Below are 20,402 nucleotides of genomic sequence, written 5' to 3'. Positions count from 1 at the left end.
GTGCTGAACTGAACAGTGCATGCCTGGCACACAATAGGAGTTTAATAAAGATTTGTTACATGGAAGAAGTGAAAGAAAGGGAGGGAGGGGACCCCAAGAAGGAAAACAAACCCTTTCCTGTCCCTCAAGACCATTATTGTAAAATCCAGATTTTTTCACATGATGCAAATTTATGTTTTATATTAAATAGTAAGAAAACAGATTTTTTTTTTTTTTTTAAGGCTGCACCATGCATGGCTGTGGAATCCTTGTTCCCTGACTAGGGACTGAACTCACACCCTGCTGAAGTGGACTCTTCGAGTCCTAACCACTGGATCATCAGGGAAGTCCCAGAAAACAGATTTAAAAAAAAGTTTTGCATTTAATCTGGTCCTTGCTGAGACTCTGAATGTTCCACAGATACTGCCGGCTGACAAGATGCATTAGGCTGGCAAGTTTGATGAAAACCCTTAATTTGAGATGAAGATAGACTACCAGCCTCAGACCTGGGTTTAATTCTTTCTAGTGTGAATTTAGAAAATAGCCAGTAACCCACAGAGATGTCAGGTAGCCTAACAAGGAAGTTTATTAAAACGTGAAAAATCCACATTCAGGTAGTAATTTTGGCATTCCTATACAACCATGATTTCTGAAACAAAGTACAGCTGCTGAAATGAAAAAAAAAAAAAGATCCTCTAGAATTCAGGCTTGCTATTCTGTACATTAAATTGTGGCCCAAGACCAGCTGTAGCAGCATCACCTGGGACGAAGAGGACAGAATCTCTGGCTCCACACAGAACCTATGAATCAAAGTCTGCATTTCAATAAGACCCCCTCCTTCAGGTGACTCATAAGCACATTAATGCGTCAGAAGTATCCCACTAAAAAAAACCCAACACCTTAAATAAACAAGGCTAAATTGCAGGGAAGCTATAAAAGACCTTGGTACTGTTTATGACAAAGTATTGCTACCCTATATATTTAGCTAATTCACCTAAACCAGCAAGAAGAATATAAATGCCCTAAAAGAAAAATAGGCAATTAGCAACAACAACAAAAAGAATAAACTTGTAAATACGTTTTCCACTGGAAATTAAAAACTCAAATTCAGGTAGTAACATAGCAAATCGGTGAAGTTTAAAAACAGCATTGCCCACTCTTGTACAAGAGACTTCAGGACAGTAAGAATTCCCCTATATTGTTTGGTACAATTTCCTGGAGTAAAATATGGCATTAAATAGCAAATGCTTTAAAACTATAGAAATCATTTGATCCAGAAATTTCAATTATGTAATATGTCTATAAGAATTAAACTGAGTGGGGAGACAGATGAATTGAGAGCTTGGGGTTACATAGAGAATGGATGAACAAGGCCCCACTGTACAGAACAAAGAACTATAGTCAGTACCCTGTAATAAACAAACCATAAAGGAAAAGAATATGAAAAAGAATGCATATATATATAAGTGAATTACTTTGCTGTAAGCAGATATTGAGACAACACTGTAAATCAATTATACTTCAATAAAGTAAATTTAAAAAATAAAACATAAATTTAGAAAGAATTAAACTCAGATATAAATACAAAGAGAGTTATTGCAGCATTATACATGATGTAGAAATTTGGAAACATTCTAAATGTTCAAAAGGTGGTTTATTAACTAAAAAGCATCCAATAGATGGAATTGTTATTCAATTGTTAAAAATCATGCTGTAGAAGAATATTTAATAAATACAGGAGAAATGCCATTGTATATAGACATCCAGGTATGTAAACAAATGAGAACAAATACCCAAATATGAAGAGCAATGTATTTTATTGGGAAAGGAGGAGTGGTTTTTTCCTTTGTTTTCTGTTTTCCAAATTTCCTACAACACAGCTATATTACTTTTCTGATTTGAAAACAGCGTATTTTGCAGTAGTGTGATAGAGTCAGCTTACACGGGCCCACAGGAACAACTGTTAAATGTTCTGGAATTTTGCAGAATTTTATTAATGTTAAGCACAAGCATCTTTACAAATTAAATGATATGGACTTACTAACTAAATTATATTAAAACAAAGGTAATGAATACTTAAAACTCATCATTTTCTAATCATTTTTGTAGGTTTTACAATCATCAGTGATGCTGAGGCTATATAAGTCTATCGTCTCCATGTAATAAACGGCAAATAACGTACTGCACATCTATTCCCAACTTAGTGTTCAGTGACATTATGTGGACGCTTGAAAGTAGCCATGGTGCAAGTATTTACACCGTGAAGATGGCATATCCTAAACATCAAGGCTTTTTCTTTTCCCTACAGGGCCGCTTGGTAAGCATTCACTAGTATACCACAGACTTCCAGCAACTATTTCTAGTGAAAAATGAACGTTGGCATTTGGGGGGGCAGAGCGGAAGGAGAGAAGGCTTCTCCTATTATGAGAAAACTAGGGAGGGGAAATGGTTAAATTTATTTCATTCTTCAAGCCTGTTTCATATCAAAAGAGGTGGATATGGTGGTTTCTAGTACCCACACCAATTAGTTACTGAAATTCAAGCAAACTCTTGTTTAGCACCCATTCATCTTCCTTTCTACAATCTTGGTTTTGGTTTCTACAATCCAGCCTAACCTTTCTGTGACACCCTGATCTATAAAAAAGGGAAAAGGTAATACCTTCATTTAATTCTCAGAAATTTGGATGAGTCAAACTGATTCATGTATTTGAAAGTACTTTGAAAATCATGGGATGCACTTATGATATTTACCATATGACAAGAACCATGGACATGTTTATAAAATGAAATTAGAACTGAGTGTGTTCATATTCATAACATATTAATATTGCATTAGCTTTAAAAGATTTTTAGCTACAAAGAGCAATAATTTTCATTTAATCTCCTCCAGAAATATTATCTGAATACAAATACAAAACCTCAAAGCCCAAATTTCCTTCCTCTGTTTAATAGATCCTAATGTTATCAATGCAACAATTGATTTTTCCAGAAGTCATTAATTAGTGCATGTAAAGTATGTGTGTGCACCAAGTACCTGAAACTATAGAAGAATCTGCAAGAGACGATTCCAATGAACTATTCTCTATGTCCCAGACCTCCAGATTTGGCTGATCCGTGGCTAAAAGGAGTGGCTCTTTGACTTCGAGACCATCTTCTTGTGATAAATTCTCAGACTCTGTGAACAAAAGTATCAAAAAGTAAACAATAGTGCCATGCAAGCTTTTATATTGTATACATAACTGTCGTTGTGTTTTGAAAACAAATAGGGGTTCCTAATAGAGATTAACCTGAATATACTTACATACTTTGAAATTCTAAACAGAATGCAAATTGCAATGAAATGCAAGTTTTTATACAATATAAAGAGCTGCTATTTTTATTTTGAAAACCAAGTGGGGTCTCTAGTAAAGATATGCCTAAATACACTTCAATGGTTTGACATTTTGAAAGGTTTGGAATATGTTTTTACGTTCTGACAGTATTTTTATTTTTAATATGAACATAGTGGGTAATTCTTTTGTGATGACTAAATTTTATCTAAAAAGCCAATATAATATTAAGTATTATGCTAATCATAAGTGTGATGATTTCCTATCTGACCATCACCTTTAGCCACTTATTTCAGTGATACACAGTCACACATAAGACTGCATTAGTGAAAATGCAAATTTGGCGGTAGTTTTTCTTTAACTTGTGATCTTGCCATTTTTTTCTCTCACTGTGCATTCTACATGAGATGTACATATGCTTTAATGTCAGCCTACATTTATGTATTTTGAATTTCTGGAGATTTTTTAGAAATTTAATAAAATATTCTGATCATTCTTTTCTCTTTCCCTCTATTTCTTTCATCTGGCCTTTTTCCCCTTCAGCCAACACGCACTGAGTGTTTTCTTAAATGCTTTTGTGGGTTACGAAGAAAAACAAGAGTTTGCCCTTCTTAAGTACCATCTGTCAGAGACTGATGCCATAAAGAAAATGTCCTAAAGTATCATTTTTGATTAACCTATCTTAAAGAATAAGGAGAAAATACGTGCTGTGTATGGAGAATTTCCTGAAGACAACTGTTCTGACTTTGGAGTTTGTCTTTAGACAAGATGATTTGATAATATTCATCGGTATATATTAAGCATATTTAGGGTTTATAATAATAATAGGCAATTTATTTTGTGCTTTACTAATGTTAAATCATTTAATCCTAAAAATAATCCCGATGGTAAGTCATATTATTATCCCTATTTCATAGAGGAGTAAATTGAGGCATAGAATGGGCAGGTACCTGGTGAAAGTCACAGATCCAGAGACTTGAAGGAGCCACGATTCAGTAAGTGTCAGGCTCCAGACCCCAGTCTCCTGTGTTAATCGGTGCAGGCCAGCTTGACAAAGCACCGTAGACCGAGCGGCTAAAGTAAAAAAAAGTATTTTGTCATATTTCTGGAAATTCGAAGTCTATGGTCAATGTGCCAGCGTTTGGTCTCTGATGAGAGTTTATTTCTGAGATTGCCGAGCGTGACATCTTCACAGTGTCCTCGCATGGTGGGGAAAAAGAGACGGAGACCTCATTTTTCTTCTTCTTCTAAGGCCTTGGGCCCATCAGACTGGGGTCTGCTCTGATGATCTCATTTAACCTCGATTACCTCCTAAAGACATACCACCAGGTACAGTCACAGAGGTGGTTGGGGCTTCAACCTCTGAATTTATGGGTTGAGGAGGGCATGATTCTGCCCACAGCAGCTCCTACCACATGAATAATCACAGCTAACTTTGTTCTGGGCATCAAGACTGGCTAAAAAATGCTTAGACTCCCCTAATAAGATGTACAGATCAGCAAACAATAGTTAAATTCCTGAACCCCTGATTGGATTTTCTGAGGACATGAGAAGTAAGCCCTACTTGTTTAGAGTGAGTTTGTCAGGAGTACCCTGACTGCTGGTAGGGGTAGTGAGAATATAAGAATGCTGAATCCCAGATGGAGATTGTAACTTCTATCCAACTTTTGAAAGAAGCATAGAGGACTTGCCTGGTTAAGTGGTTAAGAACCCGCCTGCTAATTCAGGGGACATGGATTTGATCTCTAGGTCAGAAAGATCCCCTGGAGAAGGAACTGGCAGCTCACTCCAGTATTCTTGCCTGGAAAACCCAATGGAAAGAGGAACCTGGCAGGCTACAGTCCATGAGGTCAAAAAGGGTCAGACACATAGCGACTGAGCAGGAGCCAGGAAGATTCCATGTGCTACTGGGCAATCGAGGCTGCATACTGCAACTACTGAGCCCAGGAACCCTGGAGCCCACGCTCTGCAACAAAAGAAGCCACTGCAATGAGAAGCCCCCAGGCACAGCAACAAAGACCCAGTGCAGCCGAAAATAAATTAATTCATTTAAAAACTTAAAAAGAAAGATGCTTAGAAACCCTAACCCTGCTCCCTGCCTTTTAACAGCCCACATATCTGGGGCAACATCTATCATCATCCACTTTGGTTGAAAGAAGGAAAGCCCCAAATTTAAGAGGATCCTGTCAGGACACCAGGGAGAGTGAAAAGAATGAAAGACAATTAATTAGTACCACATTTTTTTCTTTTCAGAAGGGCCTTTATTCCTTTTATAAAGTGCTTGACCTTCACCAGCCAATGTAAGTCCACAGGCAGGAGGAATTTGGATAAACTAGTCCCTAAGCCATTCTGAAATAGACACTTAAAGACAGTCATAGTCATGGCATATAATAAGGAAAGTAAAGAGGAAGTTTTGTGAGTATTAGATAGATGTATGTGATAGGTGCATTATTACATAGCTATTTCACATGTATTCTTCACCTAGGGTTGCTATTGTTCAAAGAATTGGAATTTGAAAAGTCGAATTAGACTTCTAAAAGGCACCAAAATATCTTAGAAAGAAATATGTTATATGTAACTTGTTGCTCTGCCCCAACAACCACGCCCACAAAAAAAGAAAGCAATGCAGCCAGACATATTGTCTGTGTCATGAGAGCTGGAAGATACTTCCAAGCCAATCTTCTAGCCTTTTTCCTAAAATAGTACACAGCTGTAAGATGGGTAGTTACCATCTACTTTGGAGGATGGATGTAACAAGGTCTTTTGTGATCTGCAAGGCTGCTCTTTCAAATATCCATTGATACACGGAGACCAAAATTTCCCAGGAAACAAAAAAATCGAGACTGTAGCCATTTCAAAGTTCAAGTCTAGAATGTCGTCATGGATGGAAATGATCCCATGTGGTCTTGAAAGGGAACTCATCATAAGGTGTGATGGAGTCTGGCTCATCCTTGAGGGATAAGGGAGACATCTGGCCCCATCATCATTTGTAAATTTGACCGGAAGTCCCTTTAGACATAGCAGATTGGCATTAGAGTTATGCTATAGAAATAATAGCTGGGCCATAATAAATAAATGCAAAAAAACCACAACAACTATAATCTTGATATTGCAAGCAAGTAGTACCATTGAGCTCCCTCCAGAGTACTAAAGCAAAATCAAGATGCTTCCTATTGAGAGGAAATTTTCCTTATACAATTAAACTTTGCTGTGGAAATAGAGACAAATGACAGTAGGAACTAAGGAAAGTGCTAGTGGACAAATCATGGAATTACTCCCGGCTTTTGAAAGTTGGATTGACCATCTTTGGCTGAATGAATCCCCTTGAACCCTTAAATGATTTCAGAGAGAAGAGGGAGCCTCTTGAGCTTTTCACTTTGTGGCTACTTTAAACTTATGACACCACACAGCATTTGTTTTGGGGTGAAACAAAAAAGAACTTCCACAAATATGGAAGGCACTTTACTTCCCATGGTTCACTTACACACAAGTTTATTAACATCAACTTTATAGGGCTTTTTAATATCACATAGTAAAAATATTTGTCTGTCTATATATACACATAAATATGTAAACACTATTATATATATATATATATATATATACACACACTGCTACTGCTAAGTCACTTCAGTCGTGTCCGACTGTGCGACCCCATAGACGGCAGCCCACCAGGCTCCCCTGTCCCTGGGATTCTCCAGGCAAGAACACCGGAGTGGGCTGCCATTTCCTTCTCCAATGTATGAAAGTGAAAAGTGAAAGTGAAGTCACTCAGTCGTGTCTGACTCGCGACCCCATGGACTGCAGCCCACCAGGCTCCTCCGTCCATGGGATTTTCCAGGCAAGAGTACTGGGGTGGGGTGCCATTGCCTTCTCCATATACACACACTCCATCTTATTTTGGAAACAAAGGGATTGTCTGAGATTTTTATCAAGATAATTTTAACATTGCTTAGACAAATAAATTGGAAGAAAATATTTTAGTGGTTATTACAATTATGCTGCAAAGTCTTCAGGACATTTATATAATACTTTGAGGAATTTATTAAACATTTGATAAAAGGTCTATAATTGCTAATGTATCACAATATTATTTTCTTTGAGTTTTTGAAAGTGTTCAACTATAATAATACAAATAGCATAGCTCTTTCACATATGTTATTTGTAAATATAGTATTAACTGCCACCTTATTTTTCTTTACAGAGTGTGTATCCTATGTTTTAAAGAAGTATCAAATGAAAGACAAATTAAAATATAATTGGCAATGAATGGTTACCAATATATAGTTGTTATAATTTATACACAATTATATATAATTTAAATGGATTATACTCATTTCAAGCTTACTCCACTTCTTTTATCCAGTCAAGCATTTAATCAACGTGTAACAAATACCAACAATATACCAGATACTGTTCCAGGTGCTGGAGATATGGAAATGAGACATAACGCAGTCTCTGTTTCCATAAACCATACTTTCTAATGGAATAAGAAACAATTTTCTAAGTTACTTATACAAAAGAAAAAACAGATAATTACCAAATCGTTAGACCAAAGAGTATGTTATGATTTTATGTTGTATTATTTATGAAATAGCTTAATTTTGCTCAGTAGTTAGAAATACACGCTATATATATGCACACATATATCTGTGTATATATATATATACGTATAGTATGTATACACACTATACAAAATTAAGCTATTTACTATATATTGGTAACCATTCATTGCCAATTATATTTTAATTTGTCTTTCATTTGATACTTCTTTAAAACATAGGATTCGTACTCTGTAAAGAAAAATAAGGTGGCAGTTAATACCATATTTAGTAACAAATAACTATTTCACAAATAACATATGTGAAAGAGCTATGCTATTTGTATTATTATAGTTGGACACTTTCAAAAACTCAAAGAAAATAATATTGTGATACACTAACAATTATAGACCTTTTATCAAATGTTTAATAAATTCCTCAAAGTATTATATAAATGTCCTGAAGACTTTGCAGCATAATTGTAATAACCACTAAAATATTTTCTTCCAATTTATTTGTCTAAGCAATCTTAAAATTATCTTGATAAAAATCTCAGACAATCCCTTTGTTTCCAAAATAAGATGGAAAATGGAAAACATGTTGGATGAGGAGTCAGTGGCCAATATTCTAGCCCAGCTTGTTGAGTGTTATGGTCTTTGGGAGGGTCATCTTTTCCCAGGCAGCAGTTTCTTCATTTGTAAGGAGAAGAAAACAGATCTGAAATTCTGATTCTAAATATCCTTTTCTTTGGGCACCGTATCTATAGGCTTCATTAAACTCTAAATCACTAGGCAAAACACACAAAGCTGTCCTTTGCAGAATTAGCAATACCTGTATTGTCTTCACAGCAATTGGTGCCTGTTAACTCCCGGGCAAGCTCATCATTTCCCGTCTGCCTCAGAATAGTTAGAAATGTAGAAAACCAGTTTTCTTTCTGCACAATCCTTTTCAGTAGCTCTCTTACCCCTGCTTCATTTCCATTATTTTCTGCAGCAGAAACCTGTTTTAAAAGAAAAGCAGAATTAAAGAAGTCAAACATCTTATGAATAAATTTAAACAGATACTAGCCTTTAGAAATATTGAACCATATGTATAAAGGTTCATATTAAAAGAAAACATCATTAAAGGAAACATCATTAAAGAAAACATCAATGCCACTTGCAGAAATTCTGGATTCTAGAGGGAGGAAATTTGCTGGGCCAATCCTCTTTTAAATGTCCACCATTTTTTAAAGCTTTTGAGATATTCAAACCTGACACAGGAAACAGATGTTTTACCTCTATCTTTCTGAATAAGGGGTGCAAAAGAAGGTGTCTTTAATCTCTACCTACATTATGTCTATTTGCATCAATTTCCTTCTGTATATCTAGGGCTTGCTATTTCTTTTCAACTCATGGAGTCTATAAATAGGAAATCAAACATTTGTTATCCAACCTCTCTTTCTTGACTCTTACAATTATGGAGTAAGTAATTACTATCACAGCTTTATATTCTTTAATATTTGTGCTATTTATCATTACTATAATATTTTTTAATTTGTATTTACTTAATACTATAAGAAATGTATTTCTATATATCTTTTTAAAAAATAGGGAAGAATTATTTGTATATCATTCATTCCTATCTTAAGCTTTCACTTAATTTCTTTTATAGATTAATCTAGCAAATCTTTTAAAATGTGAATCATTTGTGTAATCATTATTACAATGAATCCCCCCAATTCTTAATATAGACCCAAACATTTGGAGAAATGATCACATTTAGACCAGAAAGAAATTAGGCAGAACACAATCAGCTTGCTATGCCATTAGGCAAACCACTTCACATCTCCAGACTTCAGTTTCTATGTGTGTAAAATTAAGCAACAGAAATGAAATTTCAGGGTTTTCCTGTTCTAGCTGCAGGTTAGAATCACCTGAGAACTTTAGAAAATACTGATGTCTGAGATCTGTCCCCAGAGATTCTCATTTGTCCATGTTGGGAAACATGAAATTTTTTTCAAAAGCATCTCTTGATTCCAGCCAGCAGCTTAGGTAAGAAATACTGACTTATATACTCTCAAAGGTCCTTCTCAACATTTGTCTGTCTTCTAGTATAATATCGACCTTTCAACTAGATTGTTTCCTACAAATTTGCATATCTTCTAGTCCTATAAACATTCCCATAATCATCTATTATCAGGAATTTGCATTTTTGGAACAATGCTTGGTACAAATTCAGTGTTAATTATTATGGATAACCAGGGAAATCATCTATCTTTATAAAGATGCTAGTTTCACCAGCAGGCACTACTTGGAACAAAATTATACTGCATATTTCTACCCAATGGATATGTTCATTTCATTAGCTAATAGTTAATTATAAAGGTTTTGCATATATCAACCCAACAACTCTGAAGAAGATACTGACATTAACCCATTTTACAGATCAGAAATCCAGGGCTCAGAGAAGTCCAATTACCTCCCTAACACCATAAAGCTAGTAAATGGCAGAGGTAGAATTTGATCCCAGGCAATTGGCTTCAGAAGTTGAATGCTGCCTTCTTGAACTCTAATTATAGCTGGTAATTGTCTCTAACTTTAAGTTCATTTTTTGACAGGAAGTGGTTAAAATGACAATAAAGTTTAAGCAATTTCTCCCTCACAGCATTTCTAAGCAGATTCTCGCTCATTTCCTACTTTTCTCTAATTTCATTAACTTTCTAATGGAAATTATTTGCCTTCTCTTTAAGTGTTTGTAACATTTTTATTATTATCTACTAATTTAAGCAGTAGTCACTAAAGATCCTAAATGAGACTGGTTTGAGCACCTTCTTTTAACTCAACTATTTCCATTTTTAATTATTTCAGCCTTTAATCAGCTTTGAACTCATTCCACAGAAGTAATCAGGAAGCATTTCTCTAAAATGAACAAGGCAAGCACTGTAATAATACTTATATTTTAAAAAGCTAATATATTATTATGTTCACTAAATTTTCTTTGATTATTAATTAGTTATTTCTTTGAGTATACAATGATTTGTATTTGTCAAGCTTGCTGTGTCCTTACTCAGTTCAGGAATTTGAGAAATATTTTGCCATTATTTCCTACAAGTATTTTTATTATTTGAATGTGGAACTACATATCATACCTGTGCAAGTTTAGCAGCATCATCAAGGTTCTGAATTTTTAAGAAATCTTCCTAGTTTGGATGCTAGAAAGTATATCAATTTCCTTTAAAGCAACCATAAAAATTTTTTAAATTAATCTGTTCTCCTAAAACATAATAAAAATATAAGATCCCAATACATACACTTGATTATTAAAATTCCTGGGAAGTGAATATTTCAACGAGACTGAAACAGGACATATAATGATTCCCACTCGTATTTCTTCCCCATTTAATGTATTCTCTTGGCTATGAAGTTAAAAATGTCTATGGATACATTATTAACTAATACATGGAGTGGGAAATAAATATGAATTTGTGGGTAATACAGTTCAGTGATTTCATATTCTGAATTCTTTGATCTAGTTTTTTCTAACATACATTAGTAAAGAAACCAATGATATTTCTTTTAAACCCTGGATAGCCAACACAGTTGTAAAGTTCAATAAAAATGGTTTTCTCCTTCAGAATAACCTCAGATATCTATTTAAGAGTAATGGTGACTTTTTAACATAGCAGAACTAACCCTCAGTACCAGTAATTCAGGAAGCAAACTCATATTAAAAACAAAGGATTTTAAAGAACAAGTTCTCTCCAAAAGTTAATGTCTTCGTGAATGAATAAGCATTGTCACACAGACACAACTAATTTCTTATTAGTACTTTTTATTGCTAAAAAAAAATCTTATCCATCCTAATTTAAGTGGCAATACAATGAGCTGGAAGGAGACTGACCCCAATACTCAACTTCATGTAAATAGAACTGGAGGGTTTCTAGCTGGACTGGTGATGCTATCTCTGATTCTTTGTATAAATGAAAGGTATATAAAGTCTTCCAGGACTATAGATGTTTAATGCTTTGAACTGGACAGGGCTGAGATATGCAGCTTACCTAAGCTGTTAAGGCACTGTGGAAATATTTATATGATCCAGAGTTCATGGATATCTAAGTCATGGATGTACTAAGATGTCACTGAGCAGCCTAAATAGAAGCAGGTCAGTACAGGAGCACCCCTTTACTGTTAGGGATCATTCTATTATAACATTCTGTAAAGTCATTCTTGTATTTATTAATGAGTCTCCAGCATTTACAGTAGTGTCTCACATATACTACACACTTTTTACCTACATGTTAGAAGAATGAACATGGATCAACACGGCATCATGAACTCCGTGAAAGCACAGGCAGTATCTGTATTATTCTCCATTCTTTTCAGCACTAGCTTGGTGTCTGGTGCAACATGCCACTCCATAGTTTCAAAGGGAATGAATGAATAATTAATCAATTAAATCAATTTCTTTGGGTATCTGCTGGTCACAAAACTAATCTAGGATCACTTTTAGAAGCACTTGTGTAACAGGGACAGGGATTGGGTGGTGGAGGTGGAAATCCTAAACTAAAATACAGGCCAAGTAGAAAATGTCAACTGGAAAACAGGAAAAGAACAAAAATAAAATATTTTGGGAATTCCCTGGTGGTCCAGGGGTTAGGACTCAGACTCGCATTTCTGGGGCCCTGGGTTCAATCTTTGGTTAGCAAACTAAGATTCCACAAGTCATGTGGTAAAGCAAAAAATTAACTAATTATTTTTAGAAGTCTTAATTTCTTAGTTAAATGCTATTTTAAGATGTCAGAAAAGCAAACTTGGAGATCTTATATTCATTATCCAACCATTCTTCCTCCCCTCCCCCTGATGCCTGGCAAAGGAATTCATTACACCAAGCATTTTCATTTTATATTCTGGACAACTTCTTGGAAATTACTCCAATCAATTAATACTTATTAAGCACCAATATCATACTTAATTCTAACTAGGTCCTGGTTTCATCCTTAGATGAAAAACAGTTTCTTCCTCAACTCATAGTTTAATACATGGAACTTAGGAGGCAGATCTCAATTTCAACATAAGGCATTTACCTTAGTCCTTGAAACTTTAAATTCACAAGGAAATATAACCAAATAAATAATAGAAGTCATCATCATATCCAAACAGCTCTTTCTTATTAATAAAGCTTTTTCATAAACACTGTTTCTCACTCATGTTCACTAAAACACTGTGAATGAGAAGAAATTACTATTATATCCATTTTCATAGTACATTTAGGATCAGGAAACTTAAATAATTTGGCCCAAAGGAATAGAGATGGTAAGAAACAGAGATGTCAAAATCCAGGTCTTGCCATTCCAAATTCCCATGCTTTTTCCTCATTACACTTTTCTGTAATAAGATAAACATTCCTCAAGGAACCCATATCAACATGCTATGGATTCTTCTAAACCTAGTGTTTCCTTCCCATCGTCCGCCATTGCTTCCTTTTGTGACAGATGGTATCTTTAAGAATGATGTGCCAGGATCTCACACAGACACTACTGCTCCTTAGAAAGCCTCCATATATTGCTTCTCCATTCTCCCCTATGAGAGAGAAATGGGGTTGCTTTGGCCTTAACTGCTACCAGTATACAAATGTCCTTTTACTGTATATCTTCTTTGTGTCAAATCCCTTGCATTCCTGCTAGCTGCCTCCAAGCTTGCCAGAATCAAGAACTTGGATAAAATCTAGCTGGCGGAAATTCAATCCAGGCAAGACAAAAGTGATGCTGATAGGCAGACGTATTTAGAGTAAATAAGGAGAAGTGCTGTTTCACTGGCAATCGGGACATCATACCCACCAAACATAAACAGCTTTGTGGTGTTACTGGACTCTGTTGCTTCTGGACTTCCTAACAGCTACTGTGGCTGGAAATGCCATCTTCCATCTCCAGCTGGCTTGAAGGCTGCATACTGTCTTCCAAATTAAGATTCTGCCACAGTGATGTACACATTTGTCACATCCAGCTGGACTACTATAATGCGTTCTAGCTGGTTCTCAATACACAAAACTACATAAACCTTACTGACAACAGTGCAAAGTTATTTACTTGTTGGGAAAACCAGTCATCAAAATTAGATACACACTTAGGTCTTTGGACAGGCCCTAAGGCTGTCAAGTTGACAAAGGAGCATTAGCTTTAGTCACTAAAGATCAAGTCACATCATAGGCTGATAGGAGTCCTGTGCCCAGAACTTTGTAATGAGGATACAACTGATGAACTAAAAAGAAAGAAAGAAAGAAAATGTCAAAAATCATAGCATGTTAGACTTTGACCCCCCAAAATGGGTTTATTTGTCTACATGCCTTTCAAAATAAAACTTTCACTGTACACTCTAAGTCAGATTTGAATAGGACAGAGTTTCTATATGCCACAGTACTTCCTTATTCACTGAAAAACAATGAACAATAAAATGCCAAGTGTAATCCCCTGTAAAATTCTTCCTGTCAAAATGGCACCTAAAAAATCCATTATTTTTCTATTAAAATGGAAAATTACTACTGGCTACATATTTTTTCAATTAATTATCTCCAATTTTTGATTCCCAAAGAATGCTGAAACTTCTGTTAAACAAAAAAAAGAGTGTGTGTGTGTGTGCGTGTGTGTGTGTGTGTATGTACTATGTAATTTCCCCATTTGGACCAAAATTAAATGGCATAGTGCATAATATAGGCCAGAGATTGGAAAAATTTTTGTTTAAAGCCCAGATAATGAATATTTTAGGATTTGTGGGCTATATGGCTCTATGTTCAAATGCTCTTAATGCGCAGAAGCAATCACAGCATGTAAATGAATGAGCATAGTTGTTTCCAATAAAACTTTCTTTATGAATTGAAAAATTTTAAATTTAAACATCATTCTTAGCTTTCAGGTTGGATTTAGCATGGGTCGTGGTTTGCTGATCCCGGTTCTATGCAACTACATATAATACAACATAAAATTTCACACCATCAGGAACTAAATCCTTACCTCTACCACTGTCTTCCTGGTAGACCTTGGGCAGGTTATTTAAACTGCCTCAGTCTAGTCATCTGTAAAATGGCACAGTTCATAATACTAGATTATTAACTAATAACTCAAGAGATTATTGTGAGCATGAACTCTGATAATAGGTTTTGCAAATGAATCTAATCGTACAGTGTTTAATAAATGCTATTAGCATACATTATTTTTCTAGAGTTCTTTCTTCTTTAGCTCATTTCAGTTAAAGAATTAGAAAAAATAGCTGTTTTGTTTTAAATTTGCAAAATTATGTTTTTAAAAGCCTAGACAGTCTCAAGAAGGAGGGAACCAAATTTACCCAAAGATATCAAAAAACGTTTGGAATGGGGCAAATGGAGGAACAACCCTAAGTAGCAATATCTGCCTTTAAGTCTAGCTCCATTTGAACTGACACCTACCCGATTTCTGTCTTCAACTGTCAACAGTTTCTCCTCCACACATTTATCCAAGACATCTGCAACCAGAAGCTTGTCCACCAGTGTGGGCTGAAGAAGGTTCAGCAGTTGGAGACACTCATCGTGAGCGTTCTCAAACGACGGAGAAGGCAAGTCCGTGAGCTCTGGGTTCACGTAGCGGGCGGCTAAGGGGTTGCCTGCTTGCCGGAGGGCCTCTACGAACATCGTAGCCCAGCCGAGCGGCCAGTTCCCCCTCTCCAAGGTGTTCAGAAGCAGATCAGCTGCCTGAATGTCCCCAGTGGTGGCGGCCGTCCTCTGAATATGCTCTTTCACTTCTGGAGATAGAAAAGTCAGGTAGTCCAATACTGGTTCCACCTGGATGTACCTTTTCACTCTGGCCCTGAAACACGAGATGAGATAGCAGAAATTCTTGTCTGCGAAACTCCCATCCGACGACATCTTTCTTCCTCAGAGGTGGGAAAAGATTCTCCCAGGTAGACGGAAAAGTTGTTCTCAACTCAGCGAATGATAGGTGTCTTCGCTGCTGCTTCGGAGCCGCAGGGCCTGCAGCAACGCACCTGACGACGGGGTTGCCTGCAGGACCCCCGGGCAGGCGCGCGGGGGCGCGGTGGCACCTGGGCAGGTGGGCAGGTGCGCAGGACACGGCGGCGGCGGCGGGCGCTCGCGTGAGCCGGGGACCAGGGCGCCGGCTCTGCTCACTTGGGTGGGAGTTTCGAGGCCAACCCTCGGCCAGCCAGTTATATAGTTGGCCTGACTTCGGTTTCTGTTTCGATTCTCTTCTTCAGGACTTTCCACACGTAATGCGCTGGGCGGGGAGTGTCTGTTTGGTCGGGGAGGAGCCACCTTTTGGTCGGTTCTGGTAAGGACAGTCCTTTGGCCCTGTGGGAAACAGAAACGGAAAGCGAATTCTCTCTTCCACGGAGTAAGACGGCAGCGCTTCAGCAATGCCAGCGGGTATTTTGTCGACTTTGCATGGTTCGGCCTGAAAATTCAGACTTCCCTCCCCGCGGCTGTCTCGCACCACCTCTTGTCAGCTAAGATCTGGAGGGCGTGCAAGCGTGATTGGGGACTTCCCAGCCCAGAGGTGAAGGGAGACTGCCACAGACCCTGATGTCAACAGGAAGTTAGTAGGCTTGACTGGCGAATGCAGGCAGCCCCCAGCCCCGCCCAGTGTGAGATTACAGGGACAAGCACTAAGAAGACATCTCTTCGGAGATATGTAGCGCCCCCAGGGTGAAGTGAGCTCGTTCCAGGATAAACCTGCCCTCCTGTGGGTCCCCAAGAAGTAACTCTTCCCTCTGGGAATTCGTGGGTTGGTATGAAAAAGATGAAGTATGATAAACAGTTAATCAACTTTGTTACTTCACGCGTAGATTGTAATGTTTATTTGGCTTTGACCAAGGCCTGGTGACAGACGCGGAAGGACTTGAACTACCAACTCAGTTTAGGAGGAAGCCAAGACTGAAGGTTTTCTATCTCCCAGTATGTAAGTTCCCCATATTCTTTAATATACAACGTTCCTTTAATAAAACAAACAAAATCCCCAACAACTTATTTTTGATGTAGCTGCCATTCTTTTCTTGGATTCAATACAGCAAGTTTTGGCTGAAGCAGCCAGGAACTTAATTAGCAACTAATGTACCAACTTGTAGTAAACATCAACATTTGTCTATGTCATGAGGGAAAAAAAAAAGACACCCACACTGAAAAATGGCAGCTTTGGTTAAGTACAGAAGCCACATAAATGTGAGTCCTTCGAGTTGCTACTCACTCTGGCATTCTGCAGCCCTGGGTGACTATGGGTGGTAGTTTATCTGCTTCATAATGAGAACCTCGTGGTCCAGAATTATATGGAGGTGGAAGGGGTCATTTAGGCTACTGAAAAGATATATTTAGGCAATGTAATCAGTTGGTGGGCTTCCCAGGTGGTGCAGTGGTAAAGAATCCACCTGCCAACGCAGGAGATGCAAGAGACCCTCGGTAGGGAAGATCCCTGGGTCGGGAAGATCCCCTGTAGAAGGAAATGGCAACCCACTCTGGGATTCTTACCTGGAAAATCCCGTGGACATGGGTTAACAATGCACATTCAATGAACAGTTTGGATAGGCCAGAGAAGTTTGGTTGTGTTTTGCGCTGGGTAAGAGAAATACAGAATCTTTGTTTACTCGAGGATAGAAAATACCCAATTTAATGCGTTATAGCTGTTTTCTTAGTTTAGTTACTAACTACATTATGTAGCTAGTAATAGCTTTTTCCTCCCCAGGAATTGTAATATGCTTAAAGAAAAGACTTATTTACACAGGACCACTATAGTACTCTGCATATATGTAGGCCCTTACTGATTTCCCACCTGAATGGGAATTTTATTTGCCTTGACTATAGCAACTGGCTTAATGTCAAAACACATAGTGAAAGTTGCTGAGGTGAAGTAGAACATTGAGCTTACAAGTGAGCCTGGTTTATGCTTTGCTTTACTGTCTCTTCATAAAGTAGTACCATATCTTTAGTTACTTTGGGAAGTTTATCTTGTAGGTAGAAGATAAACACATTATATGCTTAGTTATGTGTATACAAAATTATCTGTTAGGACTGTTAAGGTCCGCCTCCCCCCGCCCCCCGCCCTTTAGTTGCTTGCAGGTTGTATTCAGTATTTCAAAGCAAAAACAAACAAACAAACAAACCAAAAAACATTGTGTCCCATGGTACTCATCTTTAGTCCTTTAGTTTCAAACCTTGGGGAATAAAAAGAGGTTGCTGATTAAATATAGAGAAATAATGTCATCTTCTTAATGCCACGAAACTGCTGTCCTGGTGAAACACGATCAAAAGTGGTTTAAGTGTTTGGCATTTAGATTATGTCATTCATTCATTCAATCACTTAAAAAAATAATTATTCAGAACTTACTCTGTGACCAGTGCTACACTAGGGTCAGTTTATAAAACCTAATAACGTTCCTATTTTTCTGGATGTTGCATTCTAATGGGAGGAGGAAGACAGGAAATATGTAATAACCAGAAAATATACAATGTGCATGAGTACTTTGGTAACATCTAAATAATAATGCACATTGCAGTTTCACGGGTGCTTTTCCATATAGATGCCCTCTCCTGACCCTCACCGTTAGCATCACATAATACCCATCAATAATAATACATATTTACTCTCAGGGAAGAGTCACCTTGCTGGATGAAGATTGAGTGATGAGAACTGATTTTGAGGGAAAATAGAAAGAAACCTCTATTTTTAGGAATCTACCATAGTCTTGATTGGGGCATTGCTGAAGGAAAGAAGTTGGGGTACAAGAAACCTAATCTCTCAAAATGTATCCTTTTTCTTCTGTATTTTTACAGCATGGTTTCATTTATTTTCTCCTTTTTGTTTTAATAGAGATTTTCTATGTCAAGTTTCTTCAAATAATTTTCGTTTATCATCCTCCTCATTGCTTCTAAATGTAAGTTTCTGTTTTCTTTCTTCTTTGAGGTAGGAAATCATACTGACCTATATCTTTTCCTCTTTTCTTGAGCTGCCCTTTCTTTTTAAAGGCAAAATAAATATTTCCATCTCTATCAGTTTTAAAAGTCATCTTTTAGCATTTTGTTTTTTTAAATAGTCACTCAGAAAGATACTAGATAACAAGTTCTTGCTGTTAACCACCTTACCATTTGAGTTTTAAGAAAAGTCAAAACTGCCATGTCTTCAACAAACTAGAACTATAATTTAATGGCCACACATGGCAGTCATGCCTTTTCCAAAGAAAATGACAACAATTTAATTTGATGAGGAAATACTTCTAGAATTGTCATTCTGTTTTTTTTACTTGTTTACTAAATTGTATCAAGAAAGATCCTACACTGTGTAATTGAAAGTTAGATGCCCTTCCACTGGCAGAACAGGGTTGTGATTATGCTTAGAGACTGTGAGCTCAGGAGATCAGGATTTACATCTCAGCTGCTGCTGCTGAGTCGCTTCAGTCGTGTCCGACTCTGTGCGACCCCATAGACGGCAGCCCACCAGGCTCCCCCGTCCCTGGGATTCTCCAGGCAAGAACACTGGAGTGGGATGCCATTTCCTTCTCCAATGCATGAAAGTGAAAAGTGAAAATGAAGTCGCTCAGTCCTGTCCAACTCGTAGCAACCCCATGGACTGCAGCCTACCAGGCTCCTCTGTCTATGGGATTTTCTAGGCAAGAGTACTGGAGTGGGGTGCCATTGCCTCTTAATTGCTGTGTCACCTCAGGAAAATAACCTCAAATTTCTCAGTTGTTAAATGAGAATAACGATGATATCTGTACTATGTTAAAAGGTTGTTGTAAGCACTTAGCCCTAATCCTGGCATGTTACACGTGCCCTATACTTGACTGCCAGCAATTTTTTTGGACAAATAATGAGTAAGAGATAGTGCTAGCACTCAAATAATACACAATGTATAGAGGAAACAACTTAGTTATACGCATAAACATTATACAATAACTGGCCATCTAACTGAGTTTTTACACAGTATCCCTTTCTGCAAGAAGCAGAAGCTGATAGGTTGATGCAGCAGAAAAGTTTGAAAGGATACTGTTTGTATTTCAAAAATATAAATAAGTTGAAAATAGAAAAAAAAAACAACTAAGCTTACTAGGTCATGATAACCATTTCCCAATTATTTTCAAAAATTCAGTTTTAAAGTTTTAGTTTTAATAAAGTATGCACTTTTGAAAGATTTTCAACACAAATCTTTGGGCAAAAGTATCAGGAGTCAGAGATACATTTTCCAAACATCCATTTTTTTCTAAATGCTTCCTCCATAGCTTAAGTCCTTTTCAAATTTTACTTGCATATTTGCACATCTTTAAAATAACACCTTTGCCTCAAAGGCATAGATTGACTGGGCTTCTTTTATTTTACAATAAATGTTCAAGAGCAAGCTACAGTCAAATGTTGGTAGAGTGCCTTGTCCTTTCCTTGAAATCCTGGTTGACATTTAGCTGATGGGCACTGTGGGGTTAGCAGTCTCAGCCTGGGTCCATTCTCACTGAAGAGTGGCTGTTTTAATTGCTTACTACCCATGCCATTCAGTTCAGTTCAGTTCAGTTTAGTTGTTCAGTCATCTCCAACTCTTTGCGACCCCATG

The 20,402-nt window shown here is 37.1% G+C and overlaps 1 protein-coding gene across 1 annotated transcript in view; it reads right to left on the bottom strand.

The window, feature by feature from the left end:
• Nucleotides 1-15,724, bottom strand: part of IFIH1 (interferon induced with helicase C domain 1) — a 59,669-nt gene extending 43,945 nt beyond the window's left edge. The window contains exons 1-3 of the mRNA XM_068967463.1: nucleotides 15,269-15,724; nucleotides 8,681-8,849; nucleotides 3,014-3,154 (exon numbers count right to left, since the gene is read on the bottom strand). Coding sequence (XP_068823564.1) covers nucleotides 3,014-3,154; nucleotides 8,681-8,849; nucleotides 15,269-15,724 — 766 coding nt within the window. The remainder of the gene's footprint in view (nucleotides 1-3,013; nucleotides 3,155-8,680; nucleotides 8,850-15,268) is intronic.
• Nucleotides 15,725-20,402: the final 4,678 nt, after the last annotated feature.

The sequence above is a fragment of the Capricornis sumatraensis genome, chromosome 3 (genome assembly GCF_032405125.1).
Source record: "Capricornis sumatraensis isolate serow.1 chromosome 3, serow.2, whole genome shotgun sequence".
In the NCBI taxonomy this organism is placed as follows: Eukaryota; Metazoa; Chordata; class Mammalia; order Artiodactyla; family Bovidae; genus Capricornis; species Capricornis sumatraensis.
Note: the sequence above shows the minus strand (reverse complement) of the source record. Positions and strands in the feature narration are given on the sequence as shown.